The 25,742-nt window shown below is 50.3% G+C and overlaps 1 protein-coding gene across 2 annotated transcripts in view; it reads right to left on the bottom strand.

The window, feature by feature from the left end:
- Positions 1-200: 200 nt before the first annotated feature.
- Positions 201-25,742, bottom strand: part of FBLN7 (fibulin 7) — a gene marked incomplete at both ends in the record, with an annotated part of 45,393 nt that continues 19,851 nt past the window's right edge. The window contains 7 exons of one of the 2 annotated variants that reach the window (XM_082672842.1): positions 201-573; positions 1,981-2,119; positions 2,845-2,982; positions 3,993-4,130; positions 6,199-6,324; positions 18,480-18,650; positions 23,268-23,427. In XM_082672842.1, the coding sequence (XP_082528968.1) occupies positions 201-573; positions 1,981-2,119; positions 2,845-2,982; positions 3,993-4,130; positions 6,199-6,324; positions 18,480-18,650; positions 23,268-23,427 (1,245 nt within the window). The remainder of the gene's footprint in view (positions 574-1,980; positions 2,120-2,844; positions 2,983-3,992; positions 4,131-6,198; positions 6,325-18,479; positions 18,651-23,267; positions 23,428-25,742) is intronic. The other variant, XM_082672843.1, reaches the window with a different exon arrangement.

The raw sequence follows: 25,742 nt of genomic DNA on the forward strand, positions 1-25,742 counted from the left end.
GGCAGTAGCTTGGGTTTGGGGCTGCGCTTTGGTGCCACTTCCTGGGACAGAGTGCGGCGCTGCCCTAGGAACGTGGGGGACAGGCAGATGGGCGGTGGGCAGGGTGTGGAGAGATGTCTGTCGCAGTCAACGCCCGCAGCTGAGTCTTTGAGGAAGAGAAATGAGCCCAGATTGCTGCGCACCGTGACCCCATGGCACCCTCAGAAGTCATAAGGGGACACAAAGATGGTGACCTTGGACACGTGGTTGGCCTGGAAGGAGCGGTCCAGGTATTCGGACATGTCAACATCCACCTCCAGTGTCTGAGGTCCCTCCAGGGTCTGGACCAGGATCAGCTCCCCTGTCTGGCGGTCCGAGCGCTGCATTACAAAGTGGCCGCGGCTGTTCCCACCCACGATCCCAAATCGCAGGCTGTTGGGTCCAGGCCGGCCAGGGGCCGAGGCCGTGGCCATGCGGAAGAGCGTGATGGGCGTCTTCAGGTTGGAGGGCAGAGAGAGGTAATGGAAGGAGATGGTCTTGGGCATGTGGCGGCAGGGCCTGCTGTCCATGGGGCAGGGGTTCCGTTCACACTGGCTGGAGCAGAGAGGCAAAATGTAGGGAGCTGTCAGCCTTGGGGGAAGTCAGGAGGGGCTGCTCTGACCGGGCTTGTCTGCCCACCCGCCCTCCTGCAGAGGCCACCAGAGTGACCCAGCCACGGGTCCCTCGCCACGGGCGCTCCAGAGCCACAGGCCAGTGAGTGTGGCTGGCGTCAGGCCTGGCCATGACTCACCTGTATATGTACGTCCGGGTGTGCATGCATGTTTATATATGCCATTACTACCGTTTTTACAGAAAAATAAAGCCGGGGAAGATTAAATAACAACGGTGCTGGCATTCAAAGCAGGTGCCCCTTCTACACGTGCTGAGACCCTAGCAGTTAGCTGGCAACATCCTGGAATGTGGTTCTCCACATGTGGTGGGCTTTCTAAACACCCAGTGTCTGTTCTTTTTTTGGGGGGGGGCGCGCCCCAGGGCTTTTAGGATCTTAGCTCCCTGACCAGGGATCAAACCCGGGTCACGGTAGTGAAAGCGCCAAGTCCTAACCCCTGGACCACCAGGGAGTTCCCCCACTGTTCACTCTTAAAGCAGGACACCCTGTCTTCCTCAGGCATGTGGAGCCAGGGGTGGTGTGGAAGTGCTTTGATAGTTTTCTACCTTGTCCAACGCAAGAGACAGATGCAATTTAGCGATTTTGGTGACTCAGATCGTCACCGTTAAGGAGGTCAGATAGCCCTTCCAGATGTTAATCGGGGATGTCCCCAAAGGCTCTGACATACAGGTCTCTCTGTCCCTTCACTACGTGACACTCTCAGTGAGTAGCTGCCACTCTTCAGCGCCACCGACTTTCTTGCTGGTTCTCATCTGCTTTAGCCTTAAAAGCAATTCAGGCAGCTAAACGAGCGAGGCCAGTGCATTCTAAAGACAATCTAAGGCTCCTGTGATCTCTTTCTCAGAAGAAAACGTGTACTTTGTGATAGCTGCAGTTATTCTCCTTAAAAGCCTGTCTCCCACCTTTTGGAAAAAAAAAAGTCTGTTAGGTGCTGAGGTTACTAGAAATCGAACTTCCTAGTAGCAGTGGAAAAGCAGAGTAATATATTGCAGAATGTACAGTTACCATGTGAACACAGGAAATGATTTTCTCCTGAACCTGTGTAACATATACCTGCCTCCTGGCCACCTCATCATGGCCCTCTTCCCTCCAGTGGCCTCCCTGTCAGCAGGGGAGTGCTCAGAACATCATTCTTAAGTGCGCAGTGCATTCAATGCAACCTCTAAAGGGAGATGGGAGCTCTGAGAAGCCAGACTCCCAGCTCCATGCCTTTCATCAGACATAACTGTACCTTCTCCCAAGAACGCAGAAGGAAGAATGCAGCCCAGCCCCCAGGAGGCCTGGGTGAGGGATGTACGTGCTCAGCCATGGGTGGCCCTGGCTATACTCACAACGGAGAGGTCTTCACGTAGCTCACGTTGCCGCTGCCCTCGGGGCACTCGGGGCTGACGCACTGGAAGCCTCCACCCGTGTTGATGCACACGGTACCCCGGGGGCACACGTGCTGCGGGCTCACACACTCATCGACATCTGAAATACCGGACACCCAGTGAGGGTGAAGATCCCCCGACACCCCCTCCATCACTGACGGGACTACATGAATGGCCCGACGGGCACTGGAATGAGATGCTCCACACGCAGTGAACTTTCCAAATACCCAATGCTGCTTCTTAAAACTGGAAGCCCGGTCGTCCTTAACCGTTTGAAATCTGTTTGAAATCCAGATCTGGTGGAAGTGCTGGGGAACTCCCCTCCCTGGATCCCATCCTCCCCCCGCCATGACAGGTTACAGAGGTGCTGGAGGGCACGGACGAGTGTTACTGGTCACAACACTTCTCTCAGACCTGCCTCCTCAGCCAGAGGGCCCAGGAGTCTGCCCTCCATGGCTCATATCATGCCCTTTATATGTTCTCTGCTCCCTTCACACATGAGTTCCCGGGCTGGAGCCTGGGTTTCTTCCCAGCCTCCGCATAATCCTACGCGGGCCTTCGTGAATACTTGTGGGATGGAAGGATGGATGGATGGATGGATGGATGGATGATGGGTGATGGCTGTCTGGATGCTTTCTCCCTCTAGTCCCAGGTGACCCACTCCTCTGAGCCCCGCAGTGGAGCCCCACTAGGACGTCACTGGGGAGCTGCCTGTTCTCTCAGGTTCCATGTCAGCCCATGGAGGAGCCCTCTGCCCTCTCCTCCTCCCCCAGTAGTTCAGAGCCATCGTCTGGGACCACCTGCCTCTGCCACGACCTCACTCACCCTCACAGCTCTTGCCATCGGCCAGGGTCCGGTATCCGCTGGGGCAGGCACAGCGGTAGGAGCCGGGGGTGTTCACGCAGGCGTGCATGCAGAGCCGGGAGCGCCCCTCCTGTCCGTAGAGCTCGCATTCATTCACATCTGGGGACAGAAGTGCCCAGTATGACTCCAGGAACCACCAGGTGGGTGGCCACTAACAGTGACCCAGGATGACTGCTGTGTCACCATCTCTGGCAGCTGTGGCTAACTGGCTGGGTGGGGTGTGGCCACCAAGCCCTACCCCCGGCAGAGCATGCAGGAGCGCTCCCCTTTCTCCCAAGCCAAGGACCCCGAGGGCTGAAGGGAGGAGTCGGGGGTCTGATGTGGTCGACCTTAGGCCAGCTCCCCTAAGGCTGATGCCTACCTGGGGAGACCCTGCAGAGGCTGTCAAGTCAGGCCCAGCAGCCCAGGGAGGAAGGCGTGGGGCTGCAGACCCAGACTCCCACCCTGGTTCCCAGCCCCACCTTAACCCTCCTCATCTTTAGGAGTGGTGTAAGAGGGTTTCTGCTGCTCTAAAATGAGGCTGTTAGCACCAAACGGCCAGTTCTTAGGTTTGAACCAATGGTTTGAGTTGTTTTCAGAAGGAACTTCAATAATCGGGAGAGATTTGCAAAAGTGGGCCAGTCAGTAAAGCTAAGCCGAGAAGGGACCAGAGAATGAGCCCAGGCCCCTGCACAGCTCCGGGGGGCGGAGTGCGGGGAGCGAGGGTCTGTCTACGGTCACAGCGACTCTAGCTCCTCCCTGCCACCTGCCCTGCGATCCCAGCCAAGAGGGAGCGGATAAGGGGCCTGAAGCCTCTCCTAGACGAGTGTGCGTGACTGGGGGGAGACCGGGGACCCCTGGCTGCCTTCTCTACAGTCTGGCTTTCTTAGGACCGCCCCTGATGTCTCCGCACTAGCTGTATCCTAGCAACCATCTGCGCCACACTAACCTAAGCCGCAGGGTGGGCGGGCCTTTCTGAGACCACGTGCCCAGGAAGCCGCTCGCCCGCGCGCACCCGGCCCCTGGGCGGGGACGGGGAGCGCCCGGGGGGACTGCAGGTTGGAGCCCCTCTCCCCGCAACCCCAGCGTCCCCCGCTCCGCCTCCCTCCCCCGGCCGAGCCCGCGCCTACCCTGGCAGACGCTGTCCCCGGCGGCGCCGCTCAGGTGGAATCCGGCCTCGCAGCTGCAGTGCTGCGTCCGCTCCACCTGCGCGCATCGCGGCGCGCGGCTGAAGGCAGGGTCCCCCGCTTCGCTGCCCTCGAGGGCGACTGCGGGGAGAAGACACCCTTAGGGCCGGGCCCGGCGCACCTGGGCCTGACCTTGGAGGAGCCCCGAGATCGGGGCGTGGCCCCTTCTCAGAGCTTACTCTGGAGTAGGGAAAGGAAAGGCACGGAATTAACCGAAACCCAGCCGTCGGTCCAGGGCCCACCGGAAGGGGCGAAGGACAGGGGACGCACCCGAATAGAACGACGCACGAAAAGCAGGCCACACAACTGCACCCTGAGGACCACCGTGACGTTAAATCCGCGTTTCACTTACAAAGGCTTAAAACACCAAAATTCTAGCCGTGATCACTGTAGTTTAAAACTATGCAGCTTATCGAAATAATGCCATTTGCAGCCACACGGATGGACCTCGAGATTGTCATACTGAGTGAAGTAAGTCAGACACCGAGAGACAAATATCATATGGTATCGCTTATATGTGGAATCTAAAATAAAGGTGCAAATGAACTTATTTACAAAACAGAAATAGAGTGACAGACGTAGAAAACAAACTTCTGGTTACCAAGGGGGTACGAGGGAGGGATAAACTGGGAGATTGGGATTAACATATACACACTACTATATATAAAATAGATAACTAATAAGGACCTACTGTACAGGACAGGAAACTCTACTCAATACTCTGTAATGGCCTATATGGGAAAAGAATCTAAAAAAGATGGATATATGTATATGTATAACTGATTCAGTTTGCTGTACAGCAGAAACTAACACAACATTGTAAATCAACTATACTCCAGTAAAAATTAAAAAAAAAAAAACTATGGAGCTTAAAACACTACTTCTTTTAAAGGGTTCTTTTTTGTATTTTTAAAATACTTTCCTAAAGTGTCTCAGCTTTTTGTTTGTTGTAACTAAGGACATAAATCAATTTTCTTATCAGAAAGAAAGTGTTAGTTTTTGAAAGTTTTCAAAGGATTGAGAGCTCTCATATGGTCAGAAGAGACTGCAAAGGAATCGGTGGTAAATGTAATGTGACGCACAAGAGGACTCTTCCTGTGTGATCCCACTTACATGAGGTTCTTAGTGGTCAGAATCATCCAGACAGACAATAGGATGGTTGTTGGGGGAAGGGAGGGGAGGAGTTATTGTTTCACGGGCACAGAGTTTCAGTTTTGCAAGATGAAAAGAGTTCTGGAGGTGAATGGTGGTGATGGTAGCACACAACATTTAAACCTGACCTTGAGCTGGGTCCAATGCAAGGATATCAAGTATTGACAAAGCTTGTGCTCTCTGGACACCAATTCCTACCCCCCCAACCAAGATTCCACTCAGAAATCAAGACGGTCAGACAGGACACTTCAGGCTTTTCTGGCAAAGGAATAAGACATCTTTAGGTTTTGACTTTTTTTACTTCATGGCATGCAGGCTCTTAGTTCCCTGACCAGGGATCGAACCTGCACCCCCTGAAGTGGAAGCATGGAGTCTCAACCGCTGGACCGCCAGGGAAGTCCTGGTTTTGATTTTCTTATATAAGAAATGTTGGCTGCAGCATAGTGTAGAACCGCCCCCCATCCGCCATAGATTCCTTATCACTGGATTTTCTTGGCACCTGCAAAAACAGCCACAGTGTGACAGCCAGACCTTCAGGCTGGACAAACAGACTCAAGTGTGGATCACAACCTCATCACCAGTCGAACGTCTAGTTCATCCAGCTCTGAAAACACTTTGGCCTGTGTCAGTAACTACGAATTTTGCAGGATGTGATGAGAGCATCTGCAGGAGAAGCTGTTTTGCTGACGTGCAGAGGAAAAGTCAACCATGTGAAGGTGGCAGCAAGAAAGCTTCTCAGGCCAAGTTCCCAATCTGGAGGGTTTTCAGGGTGGGGTCAATCCTTCCACTTGCATTTTCTTCCATAAGAAGGATCAAAACTCTGGTTCCACAAAAGAACTAAATGCCATCCCAAATAACCACTTCAGGGAACCAGAGGGATCCTTGGATGTAAAAGAGAGGACATCCCGCCTGGTCTGCCTTTGGTGACCCGTGACCAGGGTCCTACTTCTCTCTCTGCAGCAGACCGTCCTCCCCCAGCCCCACAGCTGCTACGTACCAGTCTGGGCGTGATGCTGACAGCGGCTCCCCGTCCTTCCCGGAGGACAAATGCATTTGTACTGGTTGACACCTTCCACACATGTGCCACCATTCTGACAAGGCTGGCTGGAGCATTCGCTGATATCTAGGAAAATAAATAAGTTTCAAATACAGGTATGTGAGTTCTAAAATGAACAAACAGAAAACAAAGATGGGGTCACTCTCTTTCCATGGCAGGATGATTCCAGTTTGTGGCCTGCCCACTCTGCCCATGCCACGGCCCCTCCCAGCAAGAGCAAGAGCAAGAGCTGGGAGGGGGCCAGCGGGGCTGAGATGTAGCCTACCCTCCATTCAGCAGGCCATGGACCCTGGCACACGCTGCGCCCACCTGGAGCTCTACCTGTGGGAGCTGGCCCATCACCCAGCTGTGTTCCACCCAGAGGCACCATTTTCTAATTTGCAGTGTAGACGCTGTAGCGGGGCAGAGGCAACTACCTGTGGCCTGTGCCCACATTGCCTTTGCGTCGAGCCTTACAGCCCCGCAACTCTGCCCCTATCAACTAGCACCCAGGTGGAACACCTTCTGAACAAGAACTCAATACAGAGGCTTATAAGAGGGAGGGGTGGCCCATCAGAATGTCCAGAGATGGGGAAAATGAACTCTTTACAAATTCCCACCCAGACACCCTCCTGTGCTCATTATTTCCTGTGCGACCAGGGAGGAGTTAATCTTAACCTCGACGTTTCCTTAATGTCGGAAAAGGGAAATGTTCTTTGCTTATATACACAATGGTCCTGTGGAAAATATATAGAGAGATATATTAAACGTGTTTAAAATTTTAATAGGTTTAGGGACTTCCCTGGCGGTCCAGTGGTTAGGACTCGTCGCTTTCACTGACGGGGGCCCAGGTTCAATCCCTGGTCGGGGAACTAGGATCCTGCAGGCCGAGTGGCGTGGCCAAAAAATATGATAATAAACTAAAAATTTAATAGGTTTAATAGGTTTTAACAGATTTTTCTCTGTGTGGTAGATTACAGGTAATTTTTGCTTACTGACAATTTTTTATACTCTTCCGTCTTTCCACAATAAATTTTCTAATAAGAAAAAATGTTTTTTTAAGACCCTCGGCCCACACCTGCTTGTTGTGAGTTCCTTAAGCCCAGTTTTAATGCACAGAGCACAGGCTGTTTCCACCAGAGAGGAAAGGTTTGTCAGTTCACTGACTGGACCACAGTATCTTGGGAAAGAAAACTGGAAGCACCTTCTTGTTGGCATAAGAGCATCCTTTCCTGCTGTGTCTATCAAGAGGGAGGAAAAGGTGCTTTGCTCCTGATGAGAACAACAGCCTTCCTGTGGGTGGGTTGGCAGGGACTTTGGCTTCTCTTCAGCCTCCTCGTAATTGGGATGTTATGTAGACGATTCCATGGATTCTATTAATCGTGAAAGGACCCAGACCATCCAAATGCTGCTTATCCCTGGAGAAGGAGCCACTCCGATTCCGCAGTAACCTCAGCCTGGGGAGGGGAAACTCAGCGATCGCCCCCTCTATGTTCTGTTTTCAGATGACCGGTTTCCAGGAATGTGTCTGGAACAACAGATGCCCCAGAGCTTGGAATTCCTGTTTCTGTCCATTGTCCAGCACCATCATTGCTCCCCAGCAAAGTCTGAAAGTGGGCAGATCACTAGGCTGGGAAGTTACGGGCAGAGAGCCAAACACTGTGAACCGGAGAATCTTTTGGTTTGGCCCCGGGCGGAGACCAGCGCCATTGTCTGTCCCTGCGGGGCTTCCAGTGGAAGGCACTGAGTCTAGCTGCACCTGGCTGGTGTGGGTGTGGGTGTGCGTAGGGTGGGATGGAATCATTGGCTTGACAGAGAAATGCAGAGGTGCCCCGCTCCCGTCTGGATCTTGTTCCCCAGGATTTTCATTTCTAGACAGGCTCCATTCGACTCTCTTTATTTCTTATCTTGATACAATGTCAGGCATTCCACGGTCTGATGTCCAGTTCTGGCGCCCCATCTGTGACCTGACTGAGGTACATTTGTCATCACATTCTTATCTGTCCGAGCTGTGGCATTTAGCTAAATGCATGTCAGAGCTGTAAAGAGGGCACTGGCAGACCTAAATAGACATTTCTCCAAGGAAAGCGTACAGATGGCCAACAGGCACGTGAAAAGGTGTTCAGCATTGCTAATAATTAGAGAAATGCAGATCAAAACTACCATGAGGTCCCACCTCACACCGGTCAGAACGGCCATCATTAAAAAGCCTACAGGGGCTTCCCTGGTGGCACAGTGGTTGAGAGTCCGCCTGCCGATACGGGGGACGCGGGTTCGTGCCCCGGTCCGGGAAGATCCCACATGCCGCGGAGCGGCTGGGCCCGTGAGCCGTGGCCACTGAGCCTACGCGTCCGGAGCCTGTGCTCCGCAACGGGAGAGACCACAGCAGTGAGAGGCCCGTGTACAGCAAAACAAACAAACAAACAAAAAAGCCTACAAATAACAAATGTTTGAGAGGGTGTGGAGAAAAGCGAACCCTCCTACACTTTTGGTGGGAATGTAAATTGGTGCAGCCATTACGGAAAACAGTATGGAGGTTCCTTATGGTACAGTTATATGATCAGCAATCCCACTCCTGGACGAAAACCCTAATTTGTAAAGATACATGCACCCCAATGTTTACAGCAGCACTATTTTTTTTAAATTTATTTTTACTTTTAAAATTTTTGGCTGCGTCGGGTCTCTGTTGCTGCACGCGGGCTTTCTCTAGTTGTGGTGAGCGTGGGCTACTCTTCGTTGCCGTGCACAGCCTTCTCATTGTGGTGGCTTCTCTTATTGCGGAGCACAGGCTCTAGGCGCACAGGCTTCAGTAGTTGTGGTATGCAGGCTCAGTAGTTGTGGCGCACAGGCTCTACAGCACAGGCTCAGTAGTTGTGGCTCACGGGCTTAGTTGCTCCGCGGCATGTGGGATCTTCCCAGAGCAGGGCTCGAACCCGTGTCCCGTGCATTGGCAGGAGGATTCCCAACCACTGTGCCACCAGGGAAGTCCCCATAACAGCACTATTGACAAAAGCCAAGGCATGGAAACAACCTAAATGTCCATCAACAGATGAACTGATCAAGAACATGTGGTATATAAACAATGGCGTATTACTCAACCATAAAGAATGAAATATTGCCATTTGCAGCAATATGGATGGACCTAGAGATTATCATACTAAGTGAAGTAAGTCAGAGAAAGACAAACATTATAGGATATCATTTATATGTGGAATCTAAAAAAATAATACACATCAACTCATTTACAAAACAGAAACAGACTCACAGACATAGAAAACAAAATTATGGTTACCAAAGGGGAAAGGGACAGAGGAGGGATAAATTAGGAGTTTGGGATTAACAGAGAGACACTACTATGTATAAAATAGATAAACAACAAGGCCCTTCTGTATAGCACAGGGGAACTATACTCAATATCTCGTAATAAGCCATAATGGAAAAGAATCTGAAAAAGTATATGGATATAGGTATATATATACATATATACATATATATCCGAATCACTTTGCTGCACACCTAAAACTAATACAATATTGTAAATCAACCCTACTTCAATTTAAAAAAAAAGAGGGTACTGGCAGAGACTATGGAGAGGCTGGAAAGCCAAAAGCATGGATGATAATTCCATTTTAATCTGTTTACTGAGCACTTACTGTTTCCCTGGAACTAAGCTAAGTGTTTTACATGCATGAGCTGATCTTTCCTCTTTGATTTCGGTTTCCTGTTGTTTTATCGTCTTGCTTCAAAATTTCCATTTCTCCAATCACCTCATTTCTAAGGTTTTCTGATTTTTACTTACATTGTCCTTTCATAGTTTTTATCTTTTTAAAGTTTCTTTCCACTTGTTTGGAAATACTAGGTTACAGTTTTCATCTTTTTTTATGGTCATGTCTTTCTGGGATTTCCTCATTGACTGTAGAGAGTTTATTCTCTGTTTTCTTATAAAAATTTGTATGGAATTTGGCAAGAGTCCTTTTCTGTTACTCATACTGAGGGGAAATAAGTTTTCCCGCATAGCTTTTCTGACTTCCTGACTCTTAATCTCCCCCTTTAGTTGTTTCTCAGGGTGGCTCATGCCTTCTCTGCTCTGCCCCATCCTCTCTCTTACTTTCACCTGGACCATCCCTTTCATTTTTTTGCGCCGATTTTCCTTTTTGGGCTCAATTTGGATTCTCCTCCTATTCGAGTCTCCTCCACACTGGAGCTTTGTCGTGAGAAGTTTCCAGAGATCCTCGGGGCCAGATTGCTCCAGCCACTGCAACTTCTTAATGCAAAGATAAACCCCACACCTGAGAAAATTGACCCAGAAAGGCCAGTACTGACCCGGATCCCAATACAATTATTGGATTTTCAAGAAAAATTTAAAAATCCTTTGGGCATCCAGGCACAAAGACTTACGATAGCAACAACAGTATCAGTTAAAACAGGAGACGTGGAAGAACACATTGAAGATACCCAAGAAAATGTGAGACAGGTATTTTATGTCCAATCCAACAGTCGTTGGCTGGTAAAGCTGTACACTTTTCGAAAGTGTAAGAGCTCGGGGAATTGCCCCCCCTGAGTCCCTCTTCAAGGAACTACTGGAGAGAGGTCAGCATGAGGGCAGTGATGCTTCCCAAGGCTCAGCATCACAGGAAGAGAGATGACGGACAGCAGGGACTTCCCAGCACAAGTATGTACCGCCGCTCTGCCCAAGCAGTACAAAAATCTCACCAGAATCTGATCAAGCCTCTGGAGTTAGCTACCAGTTTATAAGAAATACAGAGACCAAAAACTTACACACTTCCAGTCATAAGATAGGTACCAGGCATATAATGTACAACGTGATGACTGTGGTTAACTCTGCTGTGTAGTGTATTTGAAAGGCAGTAAACCCTAAGAGTTCTCATCACAAGGGAAAAAAAAAACACATTTTCTTTTGTATCTGTAGGAGATGATGAATGTTAACTAAACTTCTTGTGGTAATCATTTCACAATATATGGAAGTCAAGTAGTTATGTTGTACACCTTAAACTTACACAGTGCTCTATGTCATTATATCTCAGTAAAACCGGACACACAGACAAAAGAAATGCAGGTCATGTTAAACGACCCTACAGGGATGCAGTGCGCAAGATCAAGGCTGTGGGAAACAACCCATTTTCTTCAACAAGTAAACTGCAAAGGAATGGGAGATGGGGAAGAGCAGTGGTCTTCTTCAAGACGACTATGGATTAAAAGAGGTGCAGGAGACACATCAACCAACTGCAATGTATGGAACTTATTTGGACCCTGGTTCAAACAAAGTGTTAAAAATATGAGAGACAATTGGAGAAACGTTTACCCTGACTAGATATTTCAAGATGTTAAGGGATTTGCCGTGTTGATAATTACTGGGCTATGAGTAGCTGAGAACCATGAAACTATTCTTTCTACTTTTGAATGTTTGCATTTTTTCATAATGAAAAATGCTTTAAGATTGCTTGTCTTGATGAATGGATAAAGAAGATGTGGTACATATATATGCACACAATGGAATATTACTCAACCATGAAAAAGAATGAAATAATGCCATTTGCAGCTACATGGATGGACCCAGAGATTATCACACTAAGGGAAGTAAGTCAGACAGAGAAAGGCAAATACCACACTGTGGCGGGGCGGTGGCGGGGATGGAATGAGAGGTTGGAATTAGCAGATGCTAACTATTACATATAGAAGGGATAAACAACATGGTCCTACTGTAGAGCACAGGGAACTATATTCAATATCCTGTAATAAACCATAATGGAAAAGAAAAAAGCTTGCTTGTCTCAGCATTGGTTATGATTATAGAAGCAACAGAGGAATAGTTAAGTATAGAATAGCCCTTATGAGGAAATGCTTCATAATCATTAAAAGTTATGTTTAGAAAAAAAAAAAGTTATGTTTAGAAAGAAGAGTTAATGGAGATTAACTTGTGTTAGTATCTACCCACAGAAGATGTTGAATATGTAAACTTTGCATATATCTGCTTAGATAAAAGTCTGGAAGGAAATTCATAGTTTCTGAATATAACCCCCCATTCATTCATTCACTCACTCACGCATTCGGTAAATCAGCCAGCCAGTCAGTTTCACAGTAACTAATTATCAAGTGGCTACTATATCAAAGGTCTTTCAATTGCTGTTTAAAGGTCTCTGAGGAAGGGCCTCATGATATGAAGGCAAGGGAACTGAAGCTGTGCTCTATTCTGACTCCAAGATAACCTTCCAGACACCAAATCCAGCGCACGACCCTGCTTTTCCGCAGTCTCCCTGTGGTTTGCCCCTACAGGCTCTTCCTGTCTCCTTTGCCCTCCTTTGTCTGGGTCCTGAGCTACTTCTTCTTTGTTTTTTTGGAGAGGCAGGATCTGATATGAGTTTCTTTATTTATTTATTTTTGGCTGCGTTGGGTCTTCATTGCTGCACACGGGCTTTCTCTAGTTGTGGCGAGCGGGGTCTACTCTTTGTTGCGGTGCGCAGGCTTCTCATTGTGGTGGCTTCTCTTGTTGCGGAGCATGGGCTCTAGGCACGTGGGCTTCAGTAGTTGTGGCACATGGGCTCAGTAGTTGTGGCTTGTGGGCTCTAGAGCACAGGCTCCGTAGTTGTGGCGCACGGGCTTAGTTGCTCCGTGGCACGTGGGATCTTCCCGGACCAGGGCTTGAATCCATGTCCCCTGCATTGGCAGGTGGATTCTTAACCACTGTACCACCAGGGAAGTCCCCTGAGCTACTTCTTTTCTCTCTCTACCCTCTTCTCTGGGTGCTCTTATCACTGTCCATGGATTTAAACACCATCGTTATGCTAACATTTCCCAACTGCGTCTCTCTGACCCTCCTTTGCCCTTGACACCAGACTTTACATCCAACTGTCCACCTAACTCTATTGGGAAAGGAAGTCTTTGGCCCCCTACTGGGCCTGGCACACTCCCTCAACATGAGATAAAGCATCCCCACGGCCTGTGCTGGGTTTACCACCTCGTGTGGCCATATCTTTCCGTGCTTCCTGCTCCACAAGTGCTCTTTTGTTCTGCTGAAGTTGTATGTCGATGGCCCTCAGGCACGCCCTCAGCTCCAGTGTTTCAGCTTCCTTGGGGAAGTGGAGGGGCGGGGAGGAGGGTCCTTCCACTGCATGCAGGTGAGCTGCCCCGTGCAACTGCTGCTGAGAGAGACCCACCCGCCCTGGGCGACGGACGCCCACGGCTGGAGCTCATCTTGCTCTGTCTGCTCTGTGTGAGGACAGCGTTGCTCCAGCCAGGGCCCGACTGCTTTGTGTTTTCCTTGGCGATACCAACACCGAGATGCAGTGGGCAGAATGTGCTTGGAGCCTCACTGGGACTGGTGACCAGGGCACGGTACTGTGCCCGATGGTCTCTGTGGGTTGAATGTACGGATCTCTACTGGGATGTTGCACAGACATGTTAACATGACCAAAATGGAATTCGGGTCAACGACCCACACACAGGTTGTTTAAAACAAACCTACTAATTTACATTCCCACCCAGAGAAAAAAGAATGAAATAATGCCAGTTGCAGCCACATGGATGGACCTAGAGATGATCATACAAAGTGAAGTTAGTCAGACAAAGACCAATATCACATGATATCACTTATATGTGGAATCTGAAAGGATAATACAAATCAACTCACAAAACAGAAAGAGACTCACAGACATAGAAAACAAAATTATGATTACGAAAGGGGATACGGGAAGGAAAGGGATAAATGAGGAATTTGGGCTTAGCAGATACACATTAGTATATATAAAATAGATAAACAAGAAGGATTTACTGTGTAACACAGGGAACTATATTCAGTACCTTGCAATAACCTGTAACGGAAAAGAATCTGAAGCCGTACATCTGAAACCAGCACAGTATTATAAATCAACTATAGTGAAATAAACACAGCAACCAAAAACAAACCTACATGCGTCGCTGGGTCTTCATTGTCTCATGCACCCTGTCTGGGAGCCTCACCTTCCTTTCCTGCTCACATCCCACGTGGGATAAGTTCCATCAGTTCTGTCTCCAAGTTTACTTTCAGTCTCCCCTGCTGTATCTCTCCCCTGCACCTGCTAACAGCCACCTAAGTGGTTTCCCAGCGTCCATCTCTTCTAGTCACCTCCAGTGCATGTCTACACAACAGCAACGTGCCCATCCAATCCGCACACCCCTCTTCTTAAACCTGCTTATTGTGCTCAGATCTAAAACCCCACCGACAGCACGGCCCCTATGGCTACAAGAGCTGGCTTACGAGTCTCTCCACCTGGACTCACTCACTCTCAGCTCACACGCTGCTCCAGCAACAAGGTTCTATATTTTATATTTTTGTTTCCTCAAACATGCCAAATTCTTCCCTTTGTCAGGGCCTTTGCATGTGTTACTCCCTCTTCCTGGAACGGCATCCTCCTCATGCCGCCCGTTAGTCACCATCATCACGTGGCTGTGTCCCGCTCATCCTTTCAGTTTCTGTCACCGCCTTAGAGTGACCCTCAACTGTCCCTCACCCCATGGGATTTACTCCCAGTTCCTTGTTAGATCCCTTCCAAGCACCGACCACAAATGTCAATTTGTTGACCTTTGTGTTTGGTGACCTGTCTTGCCTACACCTTGGAGTGTGAGCCCTGCGAGGTTGGGCAGTGTCTGTTAGATTCAGCATTGAATCCCTAACACGATGCTTTGTGCATAGCTGGTACCCAGTGAAAACTGGTTGAATGAATGGATGAATGAAGGTTTAAAAAAAGGGAGGGTGGGGATGACGAATGAAAACAATTCTTTTTTCCCAGCATGGCGGTAAGGGACAAGGGTATTTATTTCTCTCGTGTTGTTTTTTGGTTACCCATGTTGTCAAAGGGACAAGGTCTGTGGCTATGATTTCCTCAATTCAGGAAGCTTCAAATCTTAAAAACCTGCTCTTCTGAGTAAGAAGGGAAAAAGGGAACTAATCCAGGAAGCTAAATGGCTGTTTTCCATCCTGGAGTTTTGGAGCCTACCTCTGCCCACTGTGTTTTTTTTTTTTTTGTGGTACGCAGGCCTCTCACTGCTGTGGCCTCTCCCACTGCGGAGCACAGGCTCCGGACGCGCAGGCTGAGCGGCCATGGCTCACAGGCCTAGCCGCTCCGCGGCATGCGGGATCCTCCCAGACCGGGGCACGAACCCGCGTCCCCTGCATCGGCAGGCGGACTCCCAACCACTGCGCCACCAGGGAAGCCCCTACTTCTTTCTCCTTCTTGACAGGCTTGGGTGCCCCCCCCCTTTGAGGTTCCTGCTAGAGACAGCCTCCATTAATCGAATAAATTCCTGCCCAGAACAGAACTGTCAGTCAGGCACCGTCCACTCACTTGGAGAGGGGTCATGTCCAACAGCTGGTTGGGCACCTTGGTCGTGACATATGAGTGTTTTTGTTTCATCACCACGCGAGGGTGAACTCCATGCCCAGTTTACACTTAAACTGTAAGATGAAAAACATCCCTCTAAGATCTCGGTGTGGACTGGCCACCGCCTTGTTCCCTGAGCCCGTGCTTCTCAGGGTTTTAGATAGTAGACGTGGCCCTCGTAGAAGTCCAGGGTGGGCTACAGCAAGCCGTCCTCCGGCACGGAGGTCAGGGAAGAAGGACCAGTGGGCAGAGAGGAGGCTGGGGGAGAGGGGAGACCAAGAACACACGGCGAATCTGGAATGAGCTGGGAAGTTCCATGTGAATGAGGAGCACCGTGCTGGACAATGGGAAAGATCAGTAGACTTGCTGGTCACGCTTGGCAGTGGTCCTCCAGGGAAGGTGACCTCCACATCTCAGGAGAGGGACTGCTCAGTGAGACTGTGTGCCCTAATGTTTGTCAGGGCTGGCTCGACCTTCCCAAAATGTCAGTGCTGGTGAAGGTGTCTCACCTGGTCATGCCCTACTGTTGGCTCACACCTGGCAGCCCTTCTGATTGGTTAGGGCCCCAATACATCAGTGCTTCAAAACGTTCAATATCCTTTTTTGTTTCTGGCAGTGGCAAAAACCAATAAAGTGGTGTGTCTCAAAATCCGGTTCACGTCAGAATTGTAAGAAAAATGCAGATTTCCCAAGTCTCATCCATAAAGATCTCACCCAACTCGGTAGACCTGTTGAGGCCTCAGAGCCTGTGTTGTACAAGCTTTCTGGGTGACTCTGGAGCATCTGAAAGTTTGGGAACCACAGCACACAGGCCACAATGCAGTAGGGCTCTGTTTTCCATTAAGGGGGTCCTGCTGCAGGGAGGTGAGGTGCTAATACATAATTAACACGTGCAAGGTCAACAGGGCAGCTGGCAGACACGCCCAGGATCCTCTGGGAAGGCATCCTAGTCAGGCTGGTAAGATGACACTGGGCTGCTTTGGGTCCCAACTTTGTCAAGCAACAACGTATTCCTTTGTTCCTGAGCCTCTGGTGTTTCTTCCTTATCTGCCTAAATATGCATTTTTCAGCTGTCTTCTCCTTCAAACCCATCTTTTCATTTAAACCACAGGATGCTCACTGTAAATCGTATCACCACTGTGGGCTGAATATGGATAAGACCTGAGCAAGAAAGAAAACTTGCACTTGGGTAAAATGTGCTTGCCCACAGCACTGCCGGGGGAGCATGGGCTGGTGCCGCCCTTGTGTAGAGCAGCATGGCAGCACTCGGTTCAAAGGAAGTGAGCGTGCAACCAACTGCCCCCCAACTCCAGCCCCATATACAGGGCCCGGAGACAAAGAGAGGGGATCAGAAGACCTTGTCAGCACTGTTTGTGGTGGTGGTGGGGAGATGACCATCTGGGTGTCCACGACAGGAGTACCAACAGGTGAGATGCGCCCGCACCTCATGGAAGTTGGTGGGGCCATCAGAGGCACCTGGCTGCTCGGAGGAAGAAACCAACTGGGGTCAGTAACTCAATCTGTAAGTTAAAAATACAGACACCCAAAGCAATGACAATGAAATGCTGTTGTGGTCCCACCTCTGCTACCATAGTTTTTAGCACACATAAGGTGCTTTTCCTGGATGGAGATCTTTCAGGGTCAAGGGTAAATCCAGATACTGGCATTTCCCCCGGTGTGTTTGCAGGTCATGTGGCTTCATTTCCTGGCTGGCTCCCAGGTAAGTCTGCGAGCTGGTACCTGTCATCAACCTCTGAATCACTGTTCTTCCCAGGAGGGGGAAACAGAAGTCTAGGTCCACGAATGTGGTGCTGGTTGCCCTGTGCCTCTCATGTCAACCTACACTCGTCTTCAGAGATGGCCTCTTTTTTTTTTTTAACATTTAAAAAAATATTTTATTTATTTATTTATTTGGCTGGCCCAGGTCTTAGTTGCAGCAGGCGGGCTCCTTCGTCGCGGCATGTGAACTCTTAGGTACAGCATGCATGTGGGATCTAGTTCCCTGACCGGGGAACGAACTCGGGCCCCGTGCCTTGGGAGCGTGGAGTCTTAACCACTGCACCACGAGGGAAGTCTGTTTTCTGATGTTCCTTTACATTTTCAAGTTATTTATGCATTTGAAGTCCTCTCCATTCTACTCTTGACAACGGACTTATTTATGTAATATTTGCATTTTCCCCTTCAATGCTTGGGCTAAAATCATGGACATTCTGCCCCAGCAGATGTCCCGTGAATCCTGTTCTGAAAACGAACAGGATATCCGTGATATTTTGACCACACACTTTTAAAAAACCAACAAATTATGCGTGCCAAGAAAGTACTGTTTTCAAGCTTAGCACAGAGAAAAGAAGCCTTTTCATGCCCCCCTCTCATCCCAATGGTCTCTCCTGGAGCCTGTCTACACCAAGTCCCAAAGCAGTCACAAAGGACACCTGAGAAATTTCCTCCACCCTACAGATCACCAAGAGGCTCGCCAGTAAACTACAGCCCCAGAACAAAGCAGCCCAAAGGAGGCACATTTCCCTGTAGTACCTCTTCTTGCCCCTCCCCTAACCCACAGAAGACTTCTTGCCCCAACTCTGGGGTCAGAGTGTATGGTATGAATCAGTTCAGCCTGTCCCCCAGCTGTGTGGCCTTGGGCAAGTTCCTTCACCTCTCTGTGCCTCCATTTCCCCACGTGCAAAATAAGAAGACTCAATCGTTGGGAGGGTCTGGCGAGGGCTTATGTAGATAGATGCCGGCCCAAGCCAGGCTGTGGTCATCAGACAAGTTGTCTGCTCTTCTGCGGTCGAGGAATCAGGCAGAAAAGTGTCCCCCGGAATGACCCTGCCCATCTGGCAGGCCCCTGGGAAGGAAGGACCGTACCTCTACAGCGGGGCTGCTCTGCCGTCCAGGTGCCGTTGGGAAGACACACCACGCTGCTGGGCCCAACCAGCCGGAAGCCAGCGTTGCAGGTAAAATGGACTTCGTGATCCACTAAGTACTTGCTCCCAAACTTTCTGCCGTCTGGAGGGGTGCTCAGAGCAGGGCAGGAGACTGTAAGGAAGAAAAGAAGGCCCACGGCCGTTTAGACATCACTCTGGATTACAAGGCTTCTCACCCTCGGCGCCCTGAGGGCGAGTGCCTGCTCCGGGCTGTGCACTGGGCCGCACATTTCATTTTTTCTTATTTTCTGGCTGCACCGCGCGGCTGGCGGGATCTTAGTTCCCCAAGCAGGGATCGAACCCGGGCCCTCAGCAGTGGAAGCAGAGTCCTAACCAGTGAACTGCAGGGAATTCCCTGGGCTGCACATTTTACATACCACGTGTCACCGAACCCCCCAAGCACTCTTGGGCACAGGTAACGCATGCCCGCTTGGTGAAAGATGAGGAGACCGCAGCTCAGAGACTCCCAGGGTCGTGGGCAGGGCCTGGCAGCCTGGGAGGGTGGGAGCTGGGACCCCCCCCCCCCCACAGGGCCCACCCTCTCGCTCTGCTCTCTCAGAGCCCCAGCCGTACCCGGGGTTTCCTTGGTTCTCCTGAACAGGCTGGGCTCAGCCCCACCTCCAGGCCTTGGCTTTAGCCCTTCTCTCTGCCTGGAATGTTCTTTCCCCAGAGCTGCCCATCTCTGGCTGCTTCTCACTCTCCAAGTCTTGACCTGAATGCCCTCCACCTCCCAGAATGTTCTCGAACCACCACGTTCTGCTAAAACCTCCCCTGTGAGCTCACTTTGCTTTCTTCTAGCATGTGTAACTGTTGGCGTTATCTCATTGACGCGTTTGTTTCCACAGTTGTTGTCAGTTTCTCCCTCAGAACGCAGCTCCAGAGGGCAGGGACCTTGCCCAGCCTCCTGTCCCTGCTGTATCACGGCACCAGCCCAGTGTCTGGCACATAATGAGTGCCCAGTAAATAATTCTTGACCAAATGAATGAGTGAAAAATTGTCTACTGGGTTCCTACCATCTGCCAGGCACCATATTAGGAGTCTGACACTTAGTGAACGAAACAGATGAAACCCAGCTCTCGGGAAGCGCCCTTCTAGCAGGGGAGACACGTGATAAGCAAGATCTACAAGCAAATAGCAAGGAGTGACAAGAGGTGACAAGTGTCATGTAGAAAATGAAGTAGGGAATAGTGCTGGGGATGCCAGAGGACGGCTCAATTTGGGTATGGTGGCCGGGGAGGTCTCCCTGGGACAAAAAGTTGAATGAGGTGAAGGCATGACCACGCAGATATCTGCGGAGGACAGAGGGATCAAGCCGGTGCAAAGGCCCTGAGGTGGGTGTGTGCCTGGCAGGTCTGAGGAATGTCCAGGAGACCACCGTGGCTGCCGTGGAGAGGATGAGCTGGACAGTAGCTGGGGATGAAGCCAGAGAAGCGTCAGGGAGCGACACAGAGCAGTGTCACATGGCACAGAAAAGGAAAGAAAAGGCCACGTAACTGGCTCTTGGCATGAGGTGGGGCCGCTGGAGGGTCTGAGGAGAGGCGGGAAGTGACCGACCTGTACGCGAACAGCATCACTCTGGCTGCAGATTGAGTGCAATGTCCAGTGCGAGAGAGGACAGAGAGGGAGGTAAAGCCAGGGGCAGGATGAAGGTGGCTCAGCCCAGGGTGGGAGCAGGGAGCCAGAAGCTATGGCTTCAACCCTGGCTGTGCTGTGAAGGCAGAAGCAACCGGATTTCTTGAAGGACCACCATGGGCTGGAGAGAGAGGGGAGACGCTCCCTGTTCTTCCTCCACCTGCAGCGGAGTGCCATGCTTGGTCCACGCTTGTCTAAAAGGAGTGTCCCGAGTTGTGACAGGTTGGGTTTGTATTTCGCTGAGCTGGAAATTCAGAGCCACTTTTAACACGTTTTAAAGTAGGTTCCAAGTGTCATTTGTAAAAATATTTTCAGGGTTTTAGACAGATGAAAATGAAGCTATTGCTTCAGCTGTGTAGGTTGTAGTGCGTGATGGAGAATCGCTCAGCATCTCCCTCGAGGGGAGCACCTGCCCACATGTCACTCTGGGGACACTGGGCAGCCACCTGCTGCTCTGCCCCAAATCCCACCTGTGTCCCGGGAGAAGGGCAGGAGCTGGCCCATCCCCCGAGGACTCTCAATGCCCTTCGGTTAGTGGGGAACACCTGACCATGCTGTCACCTTCCTTTATGAACCTCCAAGTGGGCACCCGTGGTAATGACCTTGTGAGCCGGAAGCCAGGATGAGCCCACAACCCAATGCTTGGGCGCTCCCAGCTCGCTGTCTCAGTCCCTGTAAATACACAACTTTATATTTCTCTCTGAAAAATCTACTACTGCATTGTGCTGAAAAGGATTCAAAATGCTTTGGGGGAAAGGAGTAGGGTCTCTTTGGGGAAGAGAAATCTTTAAAACCCTCAAAAAAGAAAACCTACCTGCTGGAGCAACTCACAGGTAAATGGTACCAGACTGGATGGAGTCAGTTATCTCCACACAGCTCCATAAATGTCAGTAGACTTAATGAATGGTTACATATTAATTAAAAATCAATTTGCAGGGACTTCCCTGGCAGTCCAGTGGTTAAGACTTCGCCTTCCAATGCAGGGCGTGTGGGTTTGATTCCTGGTCGGGGAGCTAAGATCCCACGTGCCTCGTGGCCAAAAAAAACCAAAACATAAAACAGAAGCAGTATCGTAACAAATTCAATGAAGACTTTAAAAATGGTCCACATCAAAAAGTCTTAAAAAAAAGAATAGCAAGGACTTCCCAAATGGGAGCCAAAGGTTTCTGTCGGGTGGAAAGACGTGCCCCTTGGCTGGTTCATTTCATCATGATGGTGTCTTAGTGAGTCTGCAGGGCCACAGGGAAGCTGCCTACACCTTCCCGAAGGAGGATAACATGTAAGAATGAGCTTGGCAGTGAAGGTATCTATGGTTAAATGACTGGTGATTTGGGAACATGGGAAGGAGGGGCCGAGATAAGCCCTAAAGCTGATGGATTGTGATGTTCTTAGGAAAACAGGAGGGAGATACTTAGAACACAAGCCAGAAAGAGGAAGGCCAAGAATTTTCCAGGACTAGAAATTATTCTTCCTGACTGCCTGCAAATGCCCTTCTAAAAAAAAGGAAAAGATAATTTTCCCACTATGTGCAGTTTGATCTGGAGCAAGCTTCTGCCTTCCCCCGTCACCTGTGTGGCACCCCCCTCCCCTGCAGGCAGTCCTGACGGCTGCCAGCCCCATGTCCAACACAAAAGAGACAGAACGCATGACAGCAACTCTTTAAAAAGAGAATTGGCCACTTTGAAAAATCTTGTATGGTTCAGAGGAGAAAGACCTTGAACCTGGTGACAAGAGGATTAGCAATTTAACCATAGCTACCTTTCTGTATACACTCGTGGACAGGGACCTCTAACATGGACAGAGCAGTTGTAGAAATTATCTCCTGCAGGTTCTTCTTGGAAACTCCCAGAAACGGCAGGAGCTCTGATCCCATGAAAACCGAAAGGGTCTGTGTGGGTGAACCTTTAGCAGAAAACAAAATCACCAGAGCTGGGACCCACTACTGCTAACTCACTTCTCTTGGCCTCAGTTTCCCCATCTGCAGGAGAAGGGAAGGATGCCCTGCCTGCCTCTCGGAGTCCGGCTGTGATGAGCCCCACCAAAGGCTGGGGCCTCTCGGCGCCTTGGAAAGTGTGAGGGGTTTGGCCGGCGGGTCTAGTTCTGCACCCCTGGGGCCAAGGAAAACAGGAGTCAACTCAGGGCTGTGGTGACTCTGGATCTGCTACCACAGTCTCTGAAAAGGTAGGAAATCCAGCTCAGGAAACTTCATCTCACACCACAAAGAAGGCCCTTGAGAAATGTGTCTTAAGTGAGTAAATGATGTCAGATATTCCATAGGTTCACGACTCAGAACAAACATACAACCTTCCCCCTGACCCCCATCAATCATCCTGAGGAGAGGCCAGAGGAAATCCAGCCCCCCACCCCCGCACCTTGACAGCATGGAAGCTTGTCACTGGGACAACCAGGAAAAGGCCCAGTGTCTGTCAGTGTCCTACCCCCCAGGGGAAGGGGTCTGGGGGGCCCCCAGCAACCTCACCAGACAAACGGGACTTGCCCTCAGCAGCCCCTCCATCCCACCCCACTGCACTAACGGGGGACTCATGGAGGAGCGAGGACTTGCTTTCATGCCTGGAAAACGGAAGCCAATGTTGGTTCACAGGCTGTACCCGTGGGTCACACGAGTGCAGGGTGTTGATGGTGGGAAGGCCGTGTGTGTTCGGGAGGGTGTATGTGGGACCTCTCTGTGCTTTGCATTCAGTGTTGCCATGAACTGACAACTGCTCAAAAAAATAGTCTATTAAATTAAAAAAAAAAAAGAAAGGAACTACCTAGGGTCCACCTGCATAGGGACAGGGAAGGGAGAGCAGCTGATGCTCTGAAAGTGGTACCTTTCGACAATTCTCTGGAGACGCTATGCAGATGTGAGGGTTGCTGAGCCTGGAATGAAGAGGTCTAAGAGGAAATGGGTACCACTCAGATGATGGGGGGAGACGGCTGACAGATGCCGTCTTCACACACTTCTACCGTCCAGCCCCAGACAGAAGGGGAGGCAGGGGAAGGCCCGCGACTCAATCCACTGTGAACCCTGGCCAGGCAAGGGAGATCAGGGCGGGGAGAGGCCCCCGGGGCCCGGGGTGGTGACTTGGGGACCCACCTGGGGGCGTGTCCGGGCCCGCTCTGCTCACAGAGCTCTGCAGCGCCACCAGCCGGCTCTTCATGTGACGGACGCCCTCGGCGAAGCGTGTCTCCTGGCCCTTGAGCAGCTGCTGCAGCTGGCGGATGGCGGAGAGGAGCTGCTGTTTGTTGAGACAGTTCTGGGGAGAGAAAAAAATCACCACCACCAGCAGTATGGGGGCTGGTTCAGTCCCATCCTCCTCCCGTGGGCTTCCAGAAATCACCCGACCCTTGGGCCCAAATACCCTGGAGGGTCACTGAGCACAAGGTAAAAGTGGCCCCAGCAGGCGTCCCGACATCTGTCGGGTTAGGTCACCAAAAGGCGGCCTCAAGTGCACGTTAACGGAGGCCCAGTTCACCCCTCAGCGAAAACAAAAGTCCCGTTTTCAGGGCGCAGGGCAGAAGCGATGAGTCTAAGTGATTGGGTGGTGGAACAGTTACCTGAACGCAAATGTGCCTTGTATCAGCGGTCGTACCCCAAAGAACCCCCAGCGCCCCCCCCCAATTCTTCACTCTAAGTTAATGCTCTGAAATCTGGGCCTCAGGGAACCTTTGCTTTCTTTCTCCCTTGAATTTTTTTTTTTCTCCCTTGGGTATTTTTAACAGCAGATGGATGATAAAACGTATAAAACAGGCAAAACAGGGATCCCCAATGGTTCTTTTATATATACATTTATTTATTTATTATTTTATTTATGGCTGCGTTGGGTCTTCGTTGCTGCACGGGCTTTTCTCTAGTTGCAGCGAGTGGGGGCTACTCTTCGTTGCGGTGCGCAGGCTTCTCATTGCGGTGGCTTCTCTTGTTGTGGAGCACGGGCTCTAGGTGCGTGGGCTTCAATAGTTGTGGCACACAGGCTCAGTAGTTGTGGCTCGCGGGCTCTAGAGCGCAAGCTCAGTAGTTGTAACGCAGGGGCTTAGTTGCTCCCTGGCATGTGGGATCTTCCCGGACCAGGGCTCAAACCCGTGTCCCCTGCACTGGCAGGCGGATTCTTAACCATTGCGCCACCAGGGAAGCCCCCCAGTGGTTCTTATACTTTCAAAAATCTAACAGGGCAAATAAGAAAAAACCCAATAGAGTTAAAGAAGCATTCACTAGAAGTCAACACCGAGTTCTGACAATTTTTAAAAACCTTAAAAAATAGAAAAAGGAGGCTTGTGTTTATTCCGATAAAGACTAACTTAAAGCAATACCCAGCATCATGCGGAGTGATAAAAATCTGAAGGTTTCTGATCCTAATTGCCTTTAAGAGCCAGGGAGTGAACAGGAGGAAAGGAGAGATGAATACAGTGGGCAGTTATAGGACCATGGCCGTGGCTCACACGGGCGCTGTGTGTTACCTCAGCATAGCCTGTTCCAACCTGACTCATACGACCTGCACGGAACAAAGGAGAACAGAATGATGGCTTTCTCTAGGGATAGGCTTGTGGATCGCTTTTCATTTTATTTTTTATACTTATGTTTTTCTACAACGATTATTACTTTTATAATTAGAAAAAAATGTCTAAAAGTCAGCAGGCGGCAGGCAGGCATGTGGCCTCCGCAGCCTGGGTGGCTTCCAGCTTCGCCAATGGAGCGCTGCCACCGCGGTGGAAACAGAGCTGCAGCCTCTCTCCCAGGGAGGCTGCCAGGCCGCTGCACCTTGGAGATTTCACCAAACAGATGACTCACTGGCCTGGTTCAATGGATGCTTTTGACAAAGCTGAATCCCCAGTTGCCCCTGGAGCTCGTTAATCCATGGGGGCTCCTTGGCCTCCACCCTAAGCAGGGCCTGACTGCGCCTGGCCCCGAACGCCATTTCTGGGAAGTTCTGTTTGTTTTCCTTCTCCTTCCCTTGTTGTGGCCCTTCCCACACAGGTTCTGGGCACCTGGGTAGTGACCTCCTGCAGTCCCCTACCTGCCCAGCACAGCCATCCACCCAGTCCTGATTTCCCACACCCATCTCCCTTCCCTTTATTTATTTAATTCTTTTTTAAAGATTCCTTTTTTTTTTTTTTGATGTGGACTATTTTTCAAGTCTTTATTGAATTTGTTACAATATTGCTTCTGTTTTATGTTTTGGTTTTCTGGCCACGAGGCATGTGGGGTCTTACCTCCCTGACCAGGAATTGAACCCGCACCCCCTGCATTGGAAGGTGAAGTTTTAACCACTGGACCGCCAGGGAAGTCCCTCCCTTCCCTTAAAAAAAAAAAAAGAGCCGCTTTCAGAGATGGCTTCGTGGCTCATGTGTGATTCACATTTCTGCAGTTCCTCATAGTTTAGAAAGCTACTTCCTACTTCTAAGAGGACTACTGGCTCGCAGCAACCCTGCGTGAAGGCCTGGGACTGTCTCTATTTCACAGTCAAGATACAGAGGCTGAGAGTCGGGTGACTTGTCCCAAAGCATGTGGCTCATGAGCGGTAGAGCCAGGCTGGGGCCTGCTGACTACCGCCCCAGTGCCCCCCCAAGCAGTCCT

This window comes from Grampus griseus, assembly GCF_964374135.1.
Source record: "Grampus griseus genome assembly, chromosome: 15".
In the NCBI taxonomy this organism is placed as follows: domain Eukaryota; kingdom Metazoa; phylum Chordata; class Mammalia; order Artiodactyla; family Delphinidae; genus Grampus; species Grampus griseus.